The 19,373-nt window shown below is 40.2% G+C and overlaps 5 protein-coding genes and 2 long non-coding RNA genes across 11 annotated transcripts; 3 read left to right on the forward strand and 4 right to left on the reverse strand.

Moving 5' to 3' along the window:
• The first annotated feature begins 187 nt into the window (after positions 1–187).
• LOC116927187 (6-phosphogluconolactonase) lies at positions 188–1,469 on the forward strand. The gene is made up of 5 exons (XM_032934206.2): positions 188–323; positions 573–773; positions 829–957; positions 1,042–1,199; positions 1,271–1,469. The coding sequence occupies exons 1-5, from the start codon at positions 203–205 to the stop codon at positions 1,364–1,366; spliced, it is 705 nt and encodes a 234-aa protein (XP_032790097.1). The 5' UTR covers positions 188–202; the 3' UTR covers positions 1,367–1,469.
• LOC116927167 (dual specificity protein phosphatase 12) lies at positions 204–3,068 on the reverse strand. Of its 3 annotated transcripts, XM_032934164.2 has the most exons (9): positions 2,860–3,067; positions 2,711–2,781; positions 2,497–2,616; positions 2,339–2,435; positions 2,190–2,276; positions 1,976–2,118; positions 1,844–1,913; positions 1,471–1,785; positions 204–335 (listed from the first exon to the last, which is right to left on the reverse strand). In XM_032934164.2, exons 2-9 carry the CDS (start codon positions 2,739–2,741, stop codon positions 332–334), a joined length of 867 nt encoding a protein of 288 aa, XP_032790055.2. In that variant the 5' UTR covers positions 2,742–2,781; positions 2,860–3,067; the 3' UTR covers positions 204–331. The 3 variants fall into 3 exon arrangements, with proteins under 3 accessions (XP_032790055.2, XP_032790053.2, XP_032790056.2); XM_032934162.2 differs by having other exon boundaries at positions 2,711–3,066; XM_032934165.2 differs by lacking the exon at positions 204–335 and having other exon boundaries at positions 1,467–1,785; positions 2,711–3,068.
• Positions 3,069–3,710: 642 nt separating this feature from the next.
• LOC116927207 (frequenin-1) lies at positions 3,711–9,846 on the reverse strand. 2 transcript variants are annotated; one of them, XM_032934228.2, is made up of 9 exons: positions 9,622–9,846; positions 7,793–7,911; positions 7,627–7,718; positions 6,713–6,737; positions 5,795–5,843; positions 5,650–5,739; positions 5,054–5,132; positions 4,825–4,913; positions 3,711–4,587 (listed from the first exon to the last, which is right to left on the reverse strand). In XM_032934228.2, the coding sequence occupies exons 3-9, from the start codon at positions 7,688–7,690 to the stop codon at positions 4,420–4,422; spliced, it is 564 nt and encodes a 187-aa protein (XP_032790119.1). In that variant the 5' UTR covers positions 7,691–7,718; positions 7,793–7,911; positions 9,622–9,846; the 3' UTR covers positions 3,711–4,419. The 2 variants fall into 2 exon arrangements, with proteins under 2 accessions (XP_032790119.1, XP_032790120.1); XM_032934229.2 differs by lacking the exon at positions 9,622–9,846 and adding an exon at positions 7,990–8,197.
• A 492-nt stretch (positions 9,847–10,338) lies between these two features.
• LOC116927272 lies at positions 10,339–12,282 on the reverse strand. Of its 2 annotated transcripts, XR_004396560.2 has the most exons (6): positions 12,133–12,282; positions 11,730–12,014; positions 11,409–11,582; positions 11,132–11,330; positions 10,868–11,070; positions 10,339–10,797 (listed from the first exon to the last, which is right to left on the reverse strand). It is a non-coding gene; the product is annotated as an uncharacterized LOC116927272 (long non-coding RNA). The 2 variants fall into 2 exon arrangements; XR_004396559.2 differs by having other exon boundaries at positions 10,868–11,330.
• On the forward strand, positions 10,442–11,403 carry LOC116927285. The gene is made up of 3 exons (XR_004396579.2): positions 10,442–10,579; positions 10,789–10,983; positions 11,045–11,403. It is a non-coding gene; the product is annotated as an uncharacterized LOC116927285 (long non-coding RNA).
• Positions 12,283–12,486: 204 nt separating the features above from the next.
• On the forward strand, positions 12,487–18,140 carry LOC116927030 (probable ATP-dependent RNA helicase spindle-E). The gene is made up of 16 exons (XM_032933960.2): positions 12,487–12,713; positions 12,774–12,867; positions 12,933–13,358; positions 13,422–13,530; positions 13,587–13,864; positions 13,934–14,413; positions 14,483–14,586; positions 14,667–14,956; positions 15,043–15,320; positions 15,412–15,724; positions 15,787–16,001; positions 16,062–16,676; positions 16,745–16,950; positions 17,011–17,257; positions 17,325–17,567; positions 17,645–18,140. Exons 1-16 carry the CDS (start codon positions 12,601–12,603, stop codon positions 17,939–17,941), a joined length of 4,308 nt encoding a protein of 1,435 aa, XP_032789851.2. The 5' UTR covers positions 12,487–12,600; the 3' UTR covers positions 17,942–18,140.
• Position 18,141: 1 nt separating this feature from the next.
• LOC116927192 (calcyclin-binding protein) lies at positions 18,142–19,320 on the reverse strand. Its single transcript, XM_032934210.2, is given in 6 exon segments — positions 18,142–18,387; positions 18,390–18,452; positions 18,510–18,619; positions 18,674–18,770; positions 18,847–19,051; positions 19,155–19,320. Coding segments are annotated over 6 exon segments (675 nt in total). The 5' UTR covers positions 19,176–19,320; the 3' UTR covers positions 18,142–18,208.
• Positions 19,321–19,373: the final 53 nt, after the last annotated feature.

Raw genomic sequence — 19,373 nt, forward strand, 5'->3', positions numbered from 1 at the left:
TTCACTGGACTTTTTAGAAATTTTCTTAGTTTACCGGAAACTTTCCAAAATTCTAAACAGATCGAACAAGTTTTGATCAAGGCATGCGTCGTCTGCCTCGTGGCTTTCTCGCGTCTTCTGCAGCTGTCGTCAGTGTCAAAGTGTTACCGGAAATCAAAGCGAATTACAACAGTTTAACTTAAATACAGAATCTTTAAACACAATGGAGAAAACAGAAGTAGTAGATTCTGAGGAACAAGTGGTTCATGCGCTGGTTCACTTTGTCGAAGAGAAATCCAAATCAGCAATTGCGGAGAGAGATCGGTTCGTTATGGGCCTGTCAGGTGTGTCCTTACCTTATTTTGTAGGTTACATAAAAAAGTAATTAGATTTCAGTTTACAATGACAATCGCAACTTTCTGTTAATTATTCCAACAATAGCTAAAAATAAAATACAACAACAAACAGTAAGGATATTGTAAAGGAATAATAAGATTTTATCAGTTTGATAATGGAGAAATTTTCTATCAACAGATCTCTCATTTAGGAGTTTTGAATAAGCAATGGCTATAAAACAATCTCTTATTTATTAGGTGGCTCAGCTTGCACATTTCTCTGCAAAGGCTTACCTATGATCACATCTGACTGGACTAAATGGAAGTTCATATTCTGTGATGAACGAGTCGTGCCGTTCGATAACGCCGAGTGTACGTTTTCTATTTATAAGAATAATTTGTTTTCCAAGATTCCATTCAACGATGAACAATTCGTCATCATCGATCCTTCGTTGCCAGGTAATTAAATCACAAGTGAATTCTCATAAGCCGATACTGACTTAATTTCTTGTAGCCAAGCAAGCTGCTGAAGACTATGAACGTAAACTAAGAGCTCTGTACCCTGATAACGTGGATCTACCGAAATTCGATTTGTTATTACTTGGGGCTGGTCCAGATGGACACACTTGTTCTCTTTTTCCAGGTAATAGGATAGGTTCAATATTATCCAATATGGTTCGATCGCGGCTCCATGCATTCATTAATTCCAACATCTGTCACCAATTAGGTCATCCACTGTTGGATGTAACAGATAGATGGGTAGCTTCGATCGACGATTCGCCGAAGCCACCGCCAAGCAGAGTTACGTTGACTTATCCCATCATAAATAATGCTCTTAGCGCTGTCTTCGCCTTCGCCGGCGCTGGCAAAGCCGAATTGGTTAAGGTATGACATAACAGACTAATTCATTCAAACCGCTCTTTTCAGTATAAGCTTGAAATTACGCAATTTTGCAGCGTCTACTAAAGGACAAAGAAGACTTGCCAGCTACTCGTGTCAAACCAGCAGAATTGCTTTGGATCTTGGATCGAGCCGCGGCTAGCCAATTGTAGTTGAAAAGGGCTGTGGATGTATCACTGTTCGCATGCTTTATCATTCCTTATTGTCTAAGAGGGATTTTGTTTTGGGGATTTCAATAAAGTTTATTTCAACTCACTTGTTGGCGATGAAGTCGACTTTTGAAGGGGTAAAGTAGAAACCCGGTTGATACGATGCGGCGCACGGACATTTTTGATTCTGATTCCAGCTGAACGCTCCGATTTTACTACGGCATTTTGGACAAAGGAGTTTGCCCTGTGGTGCAGAACTAGCAGTTATCCAAGGTGGTGGGATGACAAAAAATGCTTGCCGACAGGAATCTATTCTAGTCTGCTGGTCGGAAAGAGCGAATCGAACCCAAGAAAGATCCTTCCAGTCAGGGTTTTCCCCTGGTCTGTGGTATAAAACATCTTTGCCATAAGCTAAGACATACCTTAAAACAAAATTTTTATAAATCATGTCATCGAAAATAAAGTTATCAGATAATTTACCTGCAGGTTCTACACTTAAGTGTGGTTTCATATGATACATCTCCTCGTGGAAGGGTCACTGGAGTACCACCTATAAGGGAATAGTATTTCTTTGGTTTTGCAATAAGGTGCTGCTTAGACAGGTTATCCTACAATGCAAGTTAGCCGTTTGCTGTAAATGGTACCATCTTGAGACAATTGAATCCATTTTGTTCAGTTCCATAAGAACTCCGTAAAGCCTGAGTTGCGCCAGGAAACCTTCATTGGGCAGAACTGATGGCCTCACAGCTTGTAGTCTAGAACATAAAGACATGTTTGGTTTTGTGTCAATTACTCTTAAGTTTTCTTAATAAATTAAGCAGCCCACCTAGCCAAGCCTTCCTCGGATGAAATTTTGTACTTTTTCTGAAGGTAGCTGATGACTAAAGTGGCACTCCGGGACACTCCATGAAAGCTGTAATTCAAACTGTTAAGTGTCCAAACAGTTTTAAATTTATTGCAGCATTTTAAGAATACCAATGGACAAGGACACTTCCAGATTTCACCCCATTTTCGATGAATTCAAAAACAGATTCAAAACAACCAAACAAATCCTGCTCATTCACATCATGGGCTGCAATTCAAGATCAGAATAGGTAAGAGAAAAAAATCAGTTAAGCAACTCAAATATTTACCCGGGACAAATAGGTAATGGAGATCCCCGTTAGGGGGCAGAGGTTTTATATCAACAGTCACGATGTTTGTGATTCCATGATCACGCAAAAGCTTCTTATCCAGAGCTGAAGACAAACCTCCTGAGAGAACGATCAGGTAACAAGATTTTTAAAGGAATCAGGAATGTAGGACCAACTCTTACGAGGTGATTGCGAGAAGAGAAAATGCAATTACCAATCCATAATTTTTCCTCGACGAGGTCCATTTATGAATTCGTATTTTTTCGTCTGCTAATTATCGATTCACTGTGGGACGTGTCGGGAAAAACATAGAATAATTATCATAAATTGAGCTAAGCAATTATATCGTTGACAAAGTCGAACCTAGAAAGACAATGAGAAATAAGTATAAATGAACAAATGAAGTGGTTTTTTTATGAACGAGAACTCGACATGAACGTTGCCGCCATTTTTACCTCATGCAGAACGCATGAAATGGCTAAAATGCATAAATAGGCATGAAAGATGAAATTGAGATTGAAATGTGAAAGGTCAGTGCAAGCGAGTCGTTCTATTCCCACATGGTTCCAATGCGGTGTTATTAGGGGACAGAACAAAGAAGACGGAGGGGAATTCATTCATATCGATGTATCCTATTACAGGTATCAAAAATACCTTTTTTTTGCTCTCACTATTTCTTTTGTTTTCTTTTACGAAACAGCGACGACGGTGATGCCTAACTAGCGTATAGTCTAGGAGTCTCTTGTCAAATGTATAATCTATTAAATTCCCCAGTCGATAATATGAAGAGCGCTTTGGGTCGATATCCTGTCTTTTTCAACGTAATAGAGTTGCTATAGTAGATCAAACGAACATCAAAAGAGATAAAGATGGAAAGTGAGTGGGAACTAAAAGAGTGAGACTGTCTAGTATCCAGTTCTATAACGATAGAAGACCACAACACGAACTGGAATCGGGCAAGCGTGAACCAATGGTGGAGCTCTTCGTATCTCCCAGAGCGACAAGGAAGTCCAAAGAGTGTCGTCGTTATATCAATATCAAAGGGTTATGCTGTCCTATATTTACCCTGAATTTTATACCACCAAGAGTAATTGTAATGACCTTTGTGGAACCGTCCAACACAAATCAAAACGTAATTGGACCCTAGAGTCTACACATAAAATGCATCTTAAATAATTATCCAAAACGCTTGTAAAATAATGAAGATACACGAGTTAGGGTGGAAACCATTCCCAAAATTGACAACGGTGTATTATGGAGAACTTTTGTTCTTAAACCTTTCGTTTTATTTTTTTTTTTCTCATCAATCGACTGTATATAGGAATGAAAAAGTTATTATTAAGGGAAACAACTTGGTAATAATAAAGATATAATATGAAGTAAATTCTCACTCAAAGCTGCTAAATATAATTGAATGGCCGTTGTTTGTTTTTCCGGTTACTCACACGCACAGCAGACGACAGAGACAAGAAAAGAAAAAAAACAAGTGGATTATTATTCGAAAAAAATAGGACGACCGAATAAGAACCACACCACGAGAGAACCATAAAGAACTTCAAACAAAACAATGAGAGAGAGAAAAAAGAAGAAGAAAGACTGCAAGTGTAAATTTATGCCAAAGTGAAGTAGAATTATGGAAAAAGGGGTGATCTTCACATGACAGATTGTGTTCTGAAAATGTAAAAGGGGGGAAATGGATAGCTTAATACATGTGAAATAAATATGAGCAAAGAAGAAAGTACATGTAAGAAACGAGAAATGAAAAAAGTATGATAGTAGACCTGGCCGAATGTATCATGATAAGAAATGTAAATGAATATGAAAGAAGAAAAAGTAATCCAAGTTTTGCTGATGTCATTGTTTTTTGTTTTGTCTTGTCTGGAGGGATCGCAGTTCAGGGTTAGGAACTCCTAATTTAGGCTTTCAAGTGTCACCCAAAGAAAGAGCCTGGACGATCCTAGGATCGGCTTTGCTGCCTTCACGAAACTCGTCGAGCGTCAGCTTGTCATCGTTGTTTTTGTCCATCTGGCTGAAAATCTTGTCCACCCGTCGTTGTGGAGTGTTCTCGTCTTCAGAGTTCGGTGTTTGGCCCTAAATGTCGAAAAAGACATAGTAAACGACCACCCTATTTTCAAAACAAACACACACACACTGTGCCGACATGTGTTTTATACACACGTCGTCACTGAATTCAATCAACTTGAACGACTTCCATTGATCCTTGCTGTGAGCAACAGCCGGTACAAATGCCTTTGTTGTCCACGTTCATTTGTCGGTCTAAAACAAAACGATTCACATATATATATATATAAAGGAAAAGGAACTTACCACCATCTGGTAAATGGCGTCCACGATGTTGTACATTTCCGTCCGCGTGATGAAACCGTCGTTGTCGACGTCATAGAGTTTAAACGCCCCTTTAAAATTGCCAAATAAAAAGGAAAAACCTCGTCAATAAAAGAAAGGAAAATTGAAACATATCAGAATGAAATTGAATGCAAAGTGCCTCGTAAATCGCACAAATACAAAGCTTTTTTTTTTCAATTTCGTCTATTACATTGAAGTTTCTCATCCAGATTGCCTCTTGACGTCACTGATAGCGCTCGAATAAACTCTTCAAATTCAATAGATCCATCCTGAAAAAATAAAAATTCAAAAAGGTATGTATTGTATTGTTTTCTTTCATATCTTTTCATTTTGCGAGAGCTATATTAGTTCCTCGAACTTTCTATTATTCTTCAAAGATGTTTTGGAGCGGTGGTCACCAAGCAACTCCCGAGTTGCTAATTACAAACTAAAAAAAAAAAAAAAGTAAGAGAGAACAGGGGGGTGTGTGTTCCCTGCATCATTGCGGGTAGTGTGTGCCATCTAAAGGATATATCGATCGTCCCTCTGCTCGAACTACAACAAACTTTGAGATATACCCAGAGACATGAGCGGAAATATTAAAGTGCTACGATAGAGACAAGTTGACTGTAATAACGGGCCTACACAACCGAGGATCGGTTGGCACGTGTTATTTAAAACTTCTTCCCTGCGGTGCAACTTGGGGAATTTATATGCTAAAGCATTCTAATAAAAGATGTAATCAACTTAGTCTATGTTCATTAGCTGAATAATTTGCATAGCTACTAGGAAAATAGAAATGGTTACGTTATTCTCGTCAAAGACTCGAAAAACCAGCGTAGCGAATTTTGAAGGATCGCCTTGTGGGAAGAACTGCTTGTAGATTCGGATGAAACCCTATCAAAATCAAATGTAATGCAAATTTTCTCATTATAACGAATTTCAATATCACCTTTTCAGTCAAGAGACCATTAGGACAATCCTTCAGAAATCCTTTATGCCTGAAATTATGAAATAACATTAGAAACTTTGTTCAAATTGAATCAAAGTTTTATAAACTGAAGACATACAGCGGAAATATTTGATTAACAACTTTCTTTTCGCGTGCGGAATTCCCGGGTAACGTGGAAAAAAAAGTTTGGTCAAAGTACGTTCTTCTTTCAGCGCGGGAACATGCTTCGACTTCTTAAGTAGAAGATCGAAAAGGCTGTCACGCTACATTTCACAAGGATCATTTATGTGCAACCCTGAGGCATGCTATGCGTTCCAAAAATCCCATACTCAATGAGCTATGCGAGCGCATCGCTAAATCGTGCGCAGTTTTTCCCTTTGTAAATCTCGGCCCAACTTTTTTAGTTTTTCATCGATCTCTACTTTAAAAGCATACTTTTTTATTAGATAAACATCAAACAATTTACTCATAGAAAAAATATTTTGATTCTTTTCTGCAGCGTACGTTTACCGCATTGGGACGCTGACATCCCGAATTTCATTTTTCTAAAGAAAAGCTTCGTGAAAATGGAACAACTCGGATCAACGGTGTGAGAACAAAAAGGCGACGAAAATTGTTACACGAGTAAACAGACGCGTCAATAATCGAGTAAACTTTCAGCAAAAAAAGCTTCTTTCATCGCGGGATATCCCGCCAAGGGCATCCCTTGTCGTTGCGTGTTTGCGTCCGTCTCTATGTAGGACTACCCCACCCTTTTTTTTTCGTACATGTCTATTACTTTATGCAAATTGAAGGCAACGTGAGTCCTCTTTTTTCTTTCTTTCCGGGAGCAATGGCGCAGTGGTCGTAAAACATATCTGGGTACATTTCCAATACAACCCAACAGTAAACAAACAAGATATCGATAAATAAACTTACCATTGCCTGATTTCCTTCTCGGTAACTGCAATAAAAAAATTAAAATCCGATTAAATCAGGTGAAACAAACAAAATGCGCATTTTTAAAGATAGAAACGAAATCGATGCTGTTCATTATTGACAGATTTAGTGAAACACTGCCGATTTTCAAGTGCGTCGGAATTTTTAGGTTACTCTGACGTGCGTTGTTTGTTGGTAGTTGTAATAGTTGCCAATGGTTGTCAAGACAACCGTGTGTGTGTCTCGCTGCCGCCTCCCTTTTTTCTCTCTCTGCGGATGTCTTTTGTATTAGGATGCGGTCGTAACCTTTTCTACCCAACCTCCTTTTCTTCCACCCCATTCGCCCTATCGTATTCTCGGCGGTAGAGAGAAAACTAGTTCTTTATTCGCAATCGTTCAGGATTCTTGTTTTCTTCTTATTGCACGCGACGGAATGGCAATTCTTGTTCAATCGATTTTTACTGAATTTTTTTTTTATTGGAATTTGGGAAGAGGTAGATGACCCAGAAAGATTATTCCGCAGAATTTGGAATGCTATCCAACAGACAGACGGTAGAATCAAACCACCAATCGGAAGAAAATTTGCATAAAAAAAAATACTTTAAACTGTTTCAGGGTTGGATAATCTCATTACTTATTCCGCAACGCGTACACCGGAAGCCTAGAATGACAACGAGTCAGGGGCGTGGAACCTTTGGTTTTTAATGGCCCGTGTCCGTCAAACGCCAGCAGGCACCGCAGAAAACCGCCGCTGCCCCTCCCGACATCGAGGGCGAAAATGCCGCACGCGTGTCAAAATATAGTTAAATCACTCTTACGCAGCACAACTTGTTATTCAAACTGCGCTCTCTCTCTTTTATCGTTCAAACTATTCAAAAAAATGTTAGTTTAAAAAGAAAAATTTAAATACTTACAATAGGTATCGTGAGTGAGAGAATCAATGGTCTCCTGTTTGAGCTTGGAATTCTTCTTACCCATTTTCGAATTGTGGAATTGAGTGGGCTCACTAAAAAAAAAAAAAGATCACAAAAATCAATCACGGGCACGCAATCAACACTAAACACTACACCAAAACACTACCCTCGGGAGGTTCCGATTGCGTTTCGTTTTCTTCCTAATTCCGATCGGAATGATCAGAGGGTCTCCTTTCTATATTTCAAGTGGAACGGCACAATTTCCAGCGGAATGTCTCCATTAACCTAATTTTTCAATAGCAACATTTTAGTTTCTTCTTTTAAAGAATGGTTATGTAAATACATCAATTCAAATGTGTCTACCTCATTGTTGGCTAATTAACTCCTCGCAATTAACTGGGAACCATTAACACATTCTTTCTCTACAAATGTAAATTTTCCGTCACAAGACTTGCGAAACAGTTTTGCGAAAAGAAGAAGCAATTTAACGATCATATGGTCAAAATTGGCCAGCACGTTCGATCCACCGACTGGGCAGAATGCGGGATCGTGCGGGACTGTGTCAGCTTTTTCCTCCGTCCTATTTTTTCCCCCGAGCAATTCTCGGTCTAGCGACTCACACCAGTCCGTCAACTTCAAAGTAGCCATGGAATAGCAAAAGATTGCGCCGTCGCTGTTCCTTTCTCTCCTCCCCCCTCTCCCCAACTCGCACCGTTAAAACCTATATCCTACTTTACTCACACCGGAATTTTGTTTAATCGAAAAAAAAACAAAAATGAAAATAGATGAAACGAGTGCTATATACCTGTTATCGATCACATCCCCCGAACTAATTAAAAGGCAAGCTTTTTAAACGTTTGAAAATGGCGCCAAATTATTCCCGCGCGGGAGCAATCAATTGTTGGCCTTTTGCTCTGTGCCCTCTTGTACAAGATTAAGATTGGCTTGTAAATAAAACAAAAGAAAATACAAAATGGGTTCTATTTGTTTCTGGTTGGAACATCAGAAAATATTTTGATGGATGGTCCGCATGATTCGATTATTGGAACCGCCCCACCAACCCACCCAATCCTTCTCTGCGGGACCACCCAACATCAATCACCAATCGACGGGACCGTGTGTCTTCCGGTGGATTCATCTCTTTCACGTTACTCAATGACGTCATCACGCGGCCCATCACCCACAGGGAAATGCTCGTCTATCCGAACATCAACAATATGATTTTCTCTCTGTTGTCGTTGTCCAAGTTTTGGACTTTTTTTTTTGTTTGGACGGGAGCAACTTGGCCGCCGTCACCGCCAGGATAAAAAGGTCGATCGATCCTTTTCGTTTTGGCGTCGCCTAACTCGTTCAACCAATAACAAGAATAATAATAAAAGGACGAACATTTGGGGAGTTTTTTCTGGACTTTTGTGGCAAAATTGTTGACTAGGAGAATGAAAGAGAGGTAATACTAATAAAATTCTGGACATTTCAAACTGGTGTGAAATTCAATCTAGAACGGCCATTTTGTTTAAGTTAAATGTATATACGACTGTGGGCCAACAAGAACGTATTGCTCTTATAAATAGTGCGTTACAGACAGTCGGAGCTTTTCCTTTAAGCTCTCGCAGTAACGATTAATAACCTTCGTATATAAACGAGCCAGTTGAGGATTAACACGAGGTACAAGTCTTCCAAAACAGAGAGTCATTTCTTTTGGTTCTAAAATTCCTATTTTCACCACAACTGACGTAGACGCAATGTACAAAAACTGCAACATCAATCAAAATGAAAATTTTTTTCTCGAAAGCTACACTTTTTGGCGAGAAGAGACTTGCAAGAAATCGATCAAGACACACGCCTTATGCAACAATCGTTTCAAAAGTTTGTAATTTCTTTTATGCTTTCAACGTTTCTAGACTAACAACAGGACTAGAATCGGAAATAAAACGCTGTTCTTTATCTGCTAATGAGTATAATGACTGTATCTAACGAGAAATAAGAAATACTTACCCGAAATAGACTAATTTGGTGACGAGCTCCTGCACTAACAGTACGAGTACGTGGCGATCCACCACGTGGTTCGGCACACCAACAGCACTTATGTTAATTAAACATGGCCAGTACACATTGGATAAACAGAAGTAGAAATAACTATTTTCAGCAAACAAATCGAATTGGGAAATAAAATGCACGCAACGTGGAAGCAGAGCCGGGCAGACTGTAATATTTATGGGAGACATGATACTGAAACGTTGAAAAAAGAAAAGTAATACGGAATTAAAGGTTGTCTCGTGGGGATGGGGAAGCCTATTGCGAGTTCGTCACTCGTCATTAAAAAATCCTGATCTCCTTTTTTTTAATACTCTTTTTTGTTGCTATAGTCTACTATTATAAATGATTGGAAGTGAAATAATGAAATGTGTTCAAAGAATTTATTTTTATTGCATTTATTTTTAGTTTTAACGATGGATTGGGCGTTTCAAGCAGACGATATGATTCACTGCGATTGACGTCACAAAACGTTTTGGCAAACAAAAGAAAAATGAAATGTACCATACACATTTTTCTGTGATGGTGCATGATTATCGATCAACTACCACCATTATTTAGCGAGAATATAGGCCCATACAATGAAATTATCAACGTGACAATCGGCACGCAGAATGATAATTTCTTTATTTGCACGTCTGAACTACGTAGTTTCAACGTTACGTGCACATATCGATCTTCGATTTTTACGATTTATTTACATATGGCATATTATATCTGAATGTGACGACATTCTATCGTGAAATTTAGATGAAAACAATCATCAATGTTGCAAAATGTTGGCCAAACATGAAGTCTCAACATCGTGTGCACTGCTATTTCTTATTTTTGCTGTGTTACTTCGACATTGGGTTGAGATGGCGAGACAAACTTGTCGTGCATGGCGTGGAATAATAATCGAGCCATGAGTGCAAGGGTGGTACGTATATATAGTAGTATACACGCCATCGCCTGCTTGATACATCAGTGGAATGAAATGTCAAAGGGAGCCGGAAGGCCGTAAAAAGCACTGCACGCCAAAAAACACACGTTATAGTTATATCCTTGATACTTTTTTTTTTTTTTAGTTTCGGAAATGCTTTTCATGCGATTTCGTGCAGCCATCTATCACCCTTTGTTTTCTTTCAGTTTTCCAACCTTGGACAAACAAAGTAAAAACGTGACACCAATGTTCGTAAATATCAAAGAGTTATGAGAAGTTGGGCACCTGTAAAGTGCTGGACATTTGCCCAGCAGCTGGCCTCGGTCAAACTCAAGCTGTCGTCCTTTGCCTTGTTCGAGTTGGGATTAGATATCGATCGGAGCCACGGACAACCACAACGAGTATTACCCCAAGTGTTGACTTGTTGATGAACAAGTTTTAAAGCTTCTTTTCTTTTTTTAGATGGAGAAAATCGAATTTCTGCTGCTCTGTTTCGGACAACAAAACATAGATGGTGAGCTCGACGTTGTTGGCCAGCAATAGAATTACAGAGAAGAAGACGTCTAGAGTGCTTCTTGATGTTATCCGACATGTCTTGCGACAACATATATCCAGTCTCTTTATCTCTAAGCTTTTAACTGATTTCCATTTGGAACTACGTCACAAGCTACTGTAGATCGGAACTGCTGCATCCATACAACCAATCCATACACAATAGAGCTATATATATATATATAGTTTTATCTCTCTATATGAATCGATAAATCAAATGAGGATTGTTTTTTGTTGAATAGAAAACAAATACATGCCAGCTCCGTCTACGTACATGTCTCTTTATCCAACGACTTTTCTCTCTAAATAAAAGGCAGCAAAATCTCTTGGCTTGGAGAAAAAGGCCTCGTAGATAACTCTGGTTAGTGCACTGCGGTGGAAGTTACTCTCGAGGCTTTTGAGAGAAAGTCGATTATTCAAAAGCGGATAAAGGCACGGCGACAGAACACTTGAATAGAGACAAAAAATGTAGCCATTATTTATGACAATGAATATGAGTCTAGTATCAACGTAATTGCGTATAAAAGAATAGCGGGATTAGGTGACGTTAGCGTGAATTATTATTCTTGGTTGAGGAAGGAAAGGAAATACCCACTCTGAAGGCAAGAAGGAGGAATGCCAACCAAGTTTGTTGCGGATTGATTAGTTTCGGGAGACGAAGCTTCCATATCCTGCGCACACAGGGACGATGAGCCTTCTCGCTCTACGTTTTCATTAATCAAGTTGGTTACGTTATTTATAACTCGCGTGCGTCTGGACAACGTCGAAGGAAGAATGAAAGGAATCCAGTTATTTCTTCGCCTCTTGTCTATCTTCCTCTACAGCTACCGAACAACGATGGATGGAATAGTATCGTGATACCGGCTGAAAGATTTGTTGTCTACAAAAGTTATGATACGAAATAAAATAGACAAAGTGGGAGGGAATTCGTTTAGTATTACGAGTTTGGCTATAAACCTGATGAACGTGCTTTCTCTATCGTTCCAACACATACTTACAATGAAAGACCATACAAACAGTAAAATATACTAAGCATCAATGATCTGGAAGAGGCTCGAGTATAGATGTGAATCGATAACACAATGTGACATATATTCAGGACGAAATGGTGTGGGCGCCCATTTCCATTTCAGCATCATACACATCACCAAATCGGCCAACGGAGTTGCAAAAGATGCTTTGTTTCCCCTTTAGCATTTCTATGTATTTTAATGAGAATTAAAATTAAGCTATATAAAATATAAAAAGTTTTCTTTTCTTTAAATTTTTTTGTAAATAATAAATTAATAACAAAAACTTTTTTTTTTTCTTTGTTATGAACAAGACGGCAGCCCTGCATGAGGGAGAAAACCACGTTGTTGGCCATTTGTAGCTGAATCATTGCCACCTATGGGTTGCTTAAAACTTGAAGTAATCTTTAACAGTCTATTTTTAAAGGAAAACTTAACAAAACATAATCCTTAAAAATGGGAGATTATGATCCAACGTTGGATATGTTTGATACCCTGATTTACGGGAAGACAGTTGCCCAAATGGGCGAATTTGCACTGGGCACCTCTTCCAGAAGAAGAAGGAGATCGTAAGTATAAGTTGGCTTGGAGTCAGTTTAACATTTCAACCATCTTTTTTTTACATGCAGTTCTCCAGAAGCTGAACGCAAGCCGTATATTACTCAAACCAATACAGAATATGTTGAGGAATATCGAAAAGAAGAAAGGCAAAAAACCTTGGAAGTAAGTCTCTGGTATCTTGCACATATTTGGTTTCCATTGTTTCAAACATAGTGTGTCTTTTTCAGGCTGCTACTCTAACACAGAGCTTCGTAGAATGCAGAATGAAAGGTGCTGGCATGAGCATGCTCGAAGATGAATCCACCATCTGTGGAGACATGCTTAATGCTTTGGATATTAGTGGTCTCCAAGCAAAGGCAGCTGCTTTCAATGATTACAATTTTGAGGCACCTAACCGAAGTCCATTGGCAATAGACAATCAAAGAACAGCCATTCTTGATCTTCTCAAAACTGAAAATGTCATCATCATTAAGGGCTTTACCGGTTGTGGTAAAACCACTCAAGTTCCCCAATTTGTTTTAGATGAATGCTACAGAACTAAAACTCCTTGCAACATTGTTGTGACTCAACCAAGGCGCATTGCAGCCATTAGCATAGCCAAAAGGGTCTGCTATGAAAGAAATTGGACATTAGGAACCGTTGTTGGATACAGAGTAACTTTTAATATTTTGGAACACTTTTATCACTTTTACTATCAAAAGCTATGTGTTTACTAGGTTGGCATGGAACGTCAAGTAAGTGACTCAACTTTGCTCACCTATCTGACCACAGGATGCCTTCTTGAAGCATTAGTAGCAAAAAAATCCCTTGAAGGCTATACCCACAGTAAGTTCCTGACCGTTAGCTAAATTTTGTTATGCTAATGTCTGTTTCTTTTCCAGTCATTATTGACGAAGTACACGAGAGGGATGAAGATACTGACTTCCTTCTCTTGGTCGTCCGCAAGTTCCTCCGTCATACGAAGACGACAACTAAAGTCATTCTGATGTCAGCCACTGCTGATGCCGGCAAATTTGCGCAATATTTCAATAGCCCCGTCACGGGAGACTTTCCGATCGCGGCCGAAAGACCCTTTCGCAACGCTCCCATAATTGAAGTGGATCCCGGGGAACCTCACGCCATCCGCGTTTACTATAAGGAACAGCTTCAAGAACTAGAGGTCAGTATAAAAAAGCAATTTTTAAAAAGAACAAAAAATATAATATCATAATACTGTTTTCGTTATCAGTTTCTCGCGACGAGTATGCACTATCCCGATGATGGTGAACCGACAATCCATAAGCTCAAATACGACGCGGTCGCTAAGTTGATTTCGGCTATCGATGGCAAACGTGAGATACAGCGCTACGGTCGCCATCCAGAATATGAAAACATTTCTAGCGTCCGCAGCGCCTTTCTTATATTCCTGCCCGGCGTCGGTGAAATTGAGAGCATGCACAAGGCTTTGCTCGACTATGACAGCACTGCGGATCACAAGAACTATTGGTACATCCTACCACTGCATTCTCGGATCACCAGTGAAGAGCAAAGTCGCGTCTTCCAGCCCATGTCGAGTCTAACTCCAAATTTAAGACACTTCCGGAAAATCATTCTGTCCACGAATATCGCCGAAAGTTCGCTCACGGTGCCAGACATTACCTACATAGTTGATTTCTGTCTCATGAAGCAGCTCGTCACGGACCCAGAGACCAATTTTTGTTCGCTCAAGGTAGAACAATGTTTAATTAGATTTCTTCCGACGTCCTACATCTAAAAATGGATCATTTATTCCCATTAGGTTGAATGGGCTCCTAAGAGCAGCTGCGTCCAGCGGAGAGGCCGTGTCGGACGTGTTAACGAGGGCGTCGTTTATCGAATGATATCAGAATCTTTTTACTACAAGTAAAAACAATCAAATTATCTCATTGACTCAGTGCGCTTTACTAATTAAATTACCCTTTTATTTGTTTTTCGCCTAAAAGTGTCCTGCCGGATGACGTTACTCCCGAGATCCTCCGCTGTCCTCTGGAGCAAGCCGTTCTGCGTACCAAATTGTTGGATTTGGGATCACCGGTGTCTCTGCTGGCACTCGTCATCGACCCTCCGAGGCTAGATAACATTGCCCGAACTATTCTGACGTTGAAAGAAATGGGAGCCCTTTTCGCTACAGCGAACGGCGTTGTCTCCGCATTGGATGGTGACTTGAGTTACCTTGGCCGTGTTGTCTCACGTCTCCCAATAGACGTTCACTTGGGCAAGCTCGTAATGCTAGGTATGGATCTTAATTTTTATCAATTTCATGTTTAAGTCAAAGTCTATTGGGGACGCTTACTTGATGCGCGGGTTCCATTTTAATAGGTTACGTGTTCAACATCCTGGAAGAGTGCATCATTATGGCAGCCGGGCTCAGTTCAAAGAACATCTTCACTTCTCCTTATCAAAAAAAGTTGCTGGCCTATCAAGTCAAAATGGCGTGGGCCGAAGGCTCGTTCAGCGATCCCATCACCATTCTAAACGCATATCAAGTCTATAAAAACTATGAGTACAAAGAGCATTTTAAAAGGAGTGGGGAGTCGGAAAGAATGAGAGAACAGCGCTGGGCTGACGACCATTTTATCCAGCTCAAAGCACTCAAGGTAATATTTAATTTTTGTGTTTGTTTAAGGAAGAAAATTTTCGTTATCAGAACATGCGGGAAAATGATTGGCGTATCTGTCTTCTTGGTAGGACATGGATCTCCTGGTGAAGGAAATCAAACAACGACTGAGTTCCATTGGTATTGAGGAGGCGATTGGGCCCAATATCAGACCGTTAACAGAAAGTCAAAAGGCGCTGTTGCTTCGTGTCGTCCTCTATGGAGCTTTCTATCCCAATTACTTCACGCGTGACGCCGTCAGTGGCCAGATAGATGAACGCGAAGCTGTCAAGAGTCTCTGCGGATTGGATCCCTTTCGCACGGTTCGCCTTCAAGGATTTCCTGTTGACCAACCTCCCAAAGCTTATGTCCGTCAAATTAAGAACAACATGTCCGAAATCTTCAGTGAGTTTTGAATAGGAAACGTCGTTTTTTACTGTTGTTAATTTGGTTTGTGTCTATAAAAGATATGCTGAAGGAGGATACGTGGAATGCCAAGATAACATTCGATTCGCAGCGGGTCTTCCTCCAATTCCACCAAGAAGGCAATCCGTTCCAACACAAGCGAGTTCCCGGAAGGATTTGTTTGCCCGTTTATCTGGCTGTAAAACAAAAGCAACTCGGGTCGAACTATTTACTTCAGTTGCTTGACAGAAGGGTTGCCGAAAAGTACACTTCTCAGGTATGTTGATTCTTCTTACAACAAGTTAGCTGACATTTTTAAAAACAATTGTCCTTAAAGGTGGAAGAATCGGCTAAACGGCTGTTAAACGTGAGCGACGTTGAATCGGTGGTGTCCAGTGTGAGCAGTCGAAGTGAAGTGCCTTATGTCCTGCAGATTCCAGCGCCACGGCTGCCCGAATTACATGAAAAGGAGATAGCCGTGAGCGTTTGTCACGTTGAGGAGCCCAATCACTTCTGGTGTCATCGCTTAGAGGAGCGCTCCAAACAAGATTACACTCACATCAACAAGTCGATCGGTCCACAGGGCCGCTATCTGGAGAAGTGGGATCTTTCCATGCCCGTCCACAAGGGCAAATTGGTGATGGGTCCATACAGTGTTAACAGTGATTTGGTAGAATATTATCGAGCCAAGGTGCTGAGCGCTCAGCAGCACGGGTCGATTCCAGACCGCCTCGTCCGTCTCTACTTTATTGATTTCGGTAATGCCGGCGAAGCCTGCATCAAGGACTTGCGGGTAGTTCCTGAAGCCTTGCTGAAGTTCCCGCCGTTGGCTATCGAATGCTATTTGACTGGTGTGGGTCCCTCGTTGATTAAAGATCCGAAAGGAAAGTGGACAAAGTCAGCTAAAGAATGGTTTGAAGCTCTCACAGTAGACCAACAACTCACAGCCAAGGTGACTAAATAGAAAACCTATCCTTGGGTTTCACAAGACAATTCATTGACTTTTCCGTTTTTCAAAAGGTGTTCTCGGTCGTCAATGGAATCACCACGATGGATCTGATCGGAGAACGTGGTAATTGGGATAATCCGATCTCTTCCCAAATGTTGGCACTCAACTATGCTGTCAGAGTGGAGGAATCTTTCATGAACAAACAGGACAATGAACAGCGCCAATCCGCACAAGAAGTCAAACCCAATTCACACATGGCTCGCTACAAACAACGAGAGTAAGGCACTGATTCATGTCTGTTCTTCAAGCTCAACGGTAACACTTTTTCTTGAATTAGATTGGAGGAACAGAGATCCGTAGCTGCCGAGTTTTTAGCAATGGAACACGAAGTGAATGAGCCAAAGCATTACAATACCACGTTGAAAAAACTTCAGGGCCCTTTCAGTCCGTTGGAAATGAGAATGTACGGCAAAGTGCATGCTCTTTTAGGTAGCATTCTCAAGATTGAGGATGATTCCGTCAATTCGGTCATGTTGGACGATCAGCCTGGCGATAGTCACGAACGCGTACTCGTGGCTGCGCATGTACGTAGTTTTGAGACATCTAAATAGAAGTCGAACAAAAAAAGTTAAACAAAAATTTTCTCTTTAGATCGGGTCTCAATTGACCACTAATCGCGTCATCGCGCGCAGTACCACATTGCTTCCAAACATTCCAGGATTGCCTGCTATTTTGACACTCCTTTTTGCCCCGAGAGCTGAATTCCGAGCCGATACTAATAGAACTAGTCTTACTGGTGCTATTTGTGGGCTGGGTTACGATCGAGAGCGGAAGCAGTCCTTCTATCCAGAACACGACATGGAAGTCGCTTTTGATACTGAAATATCTCTATCCGTGAGTTTTTTGTTATCTTAAAACAAACTTACCGCATAACAATTTCATGTCTTCTTGATTCGCGTATTCACATGCAGGATGTGCTCCTTATCAACAAGATTCGATTTTGGTTGAATTCGGTCATGGGTGCAGCTTCCTACAGTCTTCACCATGCCGCTCCATCGAAAGAGCGGATGCGAGAAGTCAGCCAGAAAACGATTGGATTCTTGTTTGAATTGATCACGAAACCACGCAAAGACATTGAAGCCATTGCAACCTCGACCAGTTACAAATGGAATCTCGTGAAACCTGAACACGTTCTACAGTCGGACGTCGCAGAAAGTCAGCTCGATACTTTGATTCCGCTCCACGACTGCATTAAGATTGTTCCATGAAGTTATTGAAATTTTGGAAGCCTTGCATTGCATTTTTGTTAAACTGTTAATTATTAATTATATCGACTTGTAAATTCGGAAATGAAAATCTGAGTGCGGAACAGTTAATTTGTTTTGCTTCCTACATTGATGCCGTGGGTCGTATTCCTGGACCTGAAAACTTGCAGTTTTTTTCATGCAATACAAAGAAGTTTACATAGTTTCGGAAACGTTATTTTTCTTTATATTTTTCGTTAAAGAAAGTAGGAATACGTATAAAAGAGGTATTTAAAGGCCTAAGTCGGGTGTTTTCCCTCCTCTGCCTTCCGCAAATGACTTAGCTATTTGCCGTTTCATATCGTCATCACCTTCCTGATAGAGCTGTTTCATCATATTCATCATGCTAGCCTGTGGATCATCAGCTGATGATGCATCAAATTTCGGTGCTTTTGACTCTTTGATTTTTTTTCTTCCATAGTAACGGCTTGCCAAGTGATTGGTTTAAGTTTTGCCAGAAACACCACCACAGAATCTACAAAGAAAAATTATCAGTTTACCCCATCCCTAAGGTGACTAAATGTTTTCTTACCTGATTTGACTTTCCAATGGCTTTTTGATGCATCAATCACCTCAGCAAGATTTTTAATAACCAGAGAATAATTTTTACCATTAAGCTCCTTTACTAAAAGATCAAGAGACCTGCATAAGATCAATGTTAATACAATTTCTCCTGATAAGGCTTTAGATTTTTACCTGTTGCCAAAGGTGCAGGCTACGTTCTCAGCTGGTAAAGTTTGAACATCTGGGAGGGTAACAAATAGCTTGAAGAATTTGTCTGATTGATCCCAAGCTAGAAATATAAAAAATGGAACATGATTAGAACATTTACTTAGTGTTCCAAAACTACAAACAAATCCAAATGTTACCATAGTTCGTAAGCTTGACTTCATAGCATCTCACAGCGCTAGCAGCTTGGGCAACTGGTTTTGTCTCAAGATTAAACATATTGTCTTTGAGTTGAAGACTGATTTCAGTCTCCAGACGGCGTGTTTCGAGACCCAAAACATCTTTTACTGACTGGCGCGTGGCCAAATCTGTCAATTTCTTCAGCTCATCTACATCTGCACGCAACTACAAAGTTTCAACAACCGTTTAGCGTACATGCCATCCATAAAGAATATTGATAACGGAAAATAATGTTTAAGTTAACAAAATGAAGAATAACCAAGAATACCTCATCAATTGTCCTAGGCATAATGCAACTGTACTTGGTGAAAATCAACGTAAGACTGTTGGAGAAAATATGCAATGCAAAACCAGGCGAGATGGTAACTTTTGCTAATTCGTCTTCTGCTTCACTGCAAGTGCCTGAGTTTTAAACTGAATCAAGTGCTGCCTATGCCGAAGGGTGGTTATTTTTATTCGACCGTAGACCGTAGCAGGACTAGTATCC

This window comes from Daphnia magna, linkage group LG7 (assembly GCF_020631705.1).
Source record: "Daphnia magna isolate NIES linkage group LG7, ASM2063170v1.1, whole genome shotgun sequence".
Taxonomy (NCBI): domain Eukaryota; kingdom Metazoa; phylum Arthropoda; class Branchiopoda; order Diplostraca; family Daphniidae; genus Daphnia; species Daphnia magna.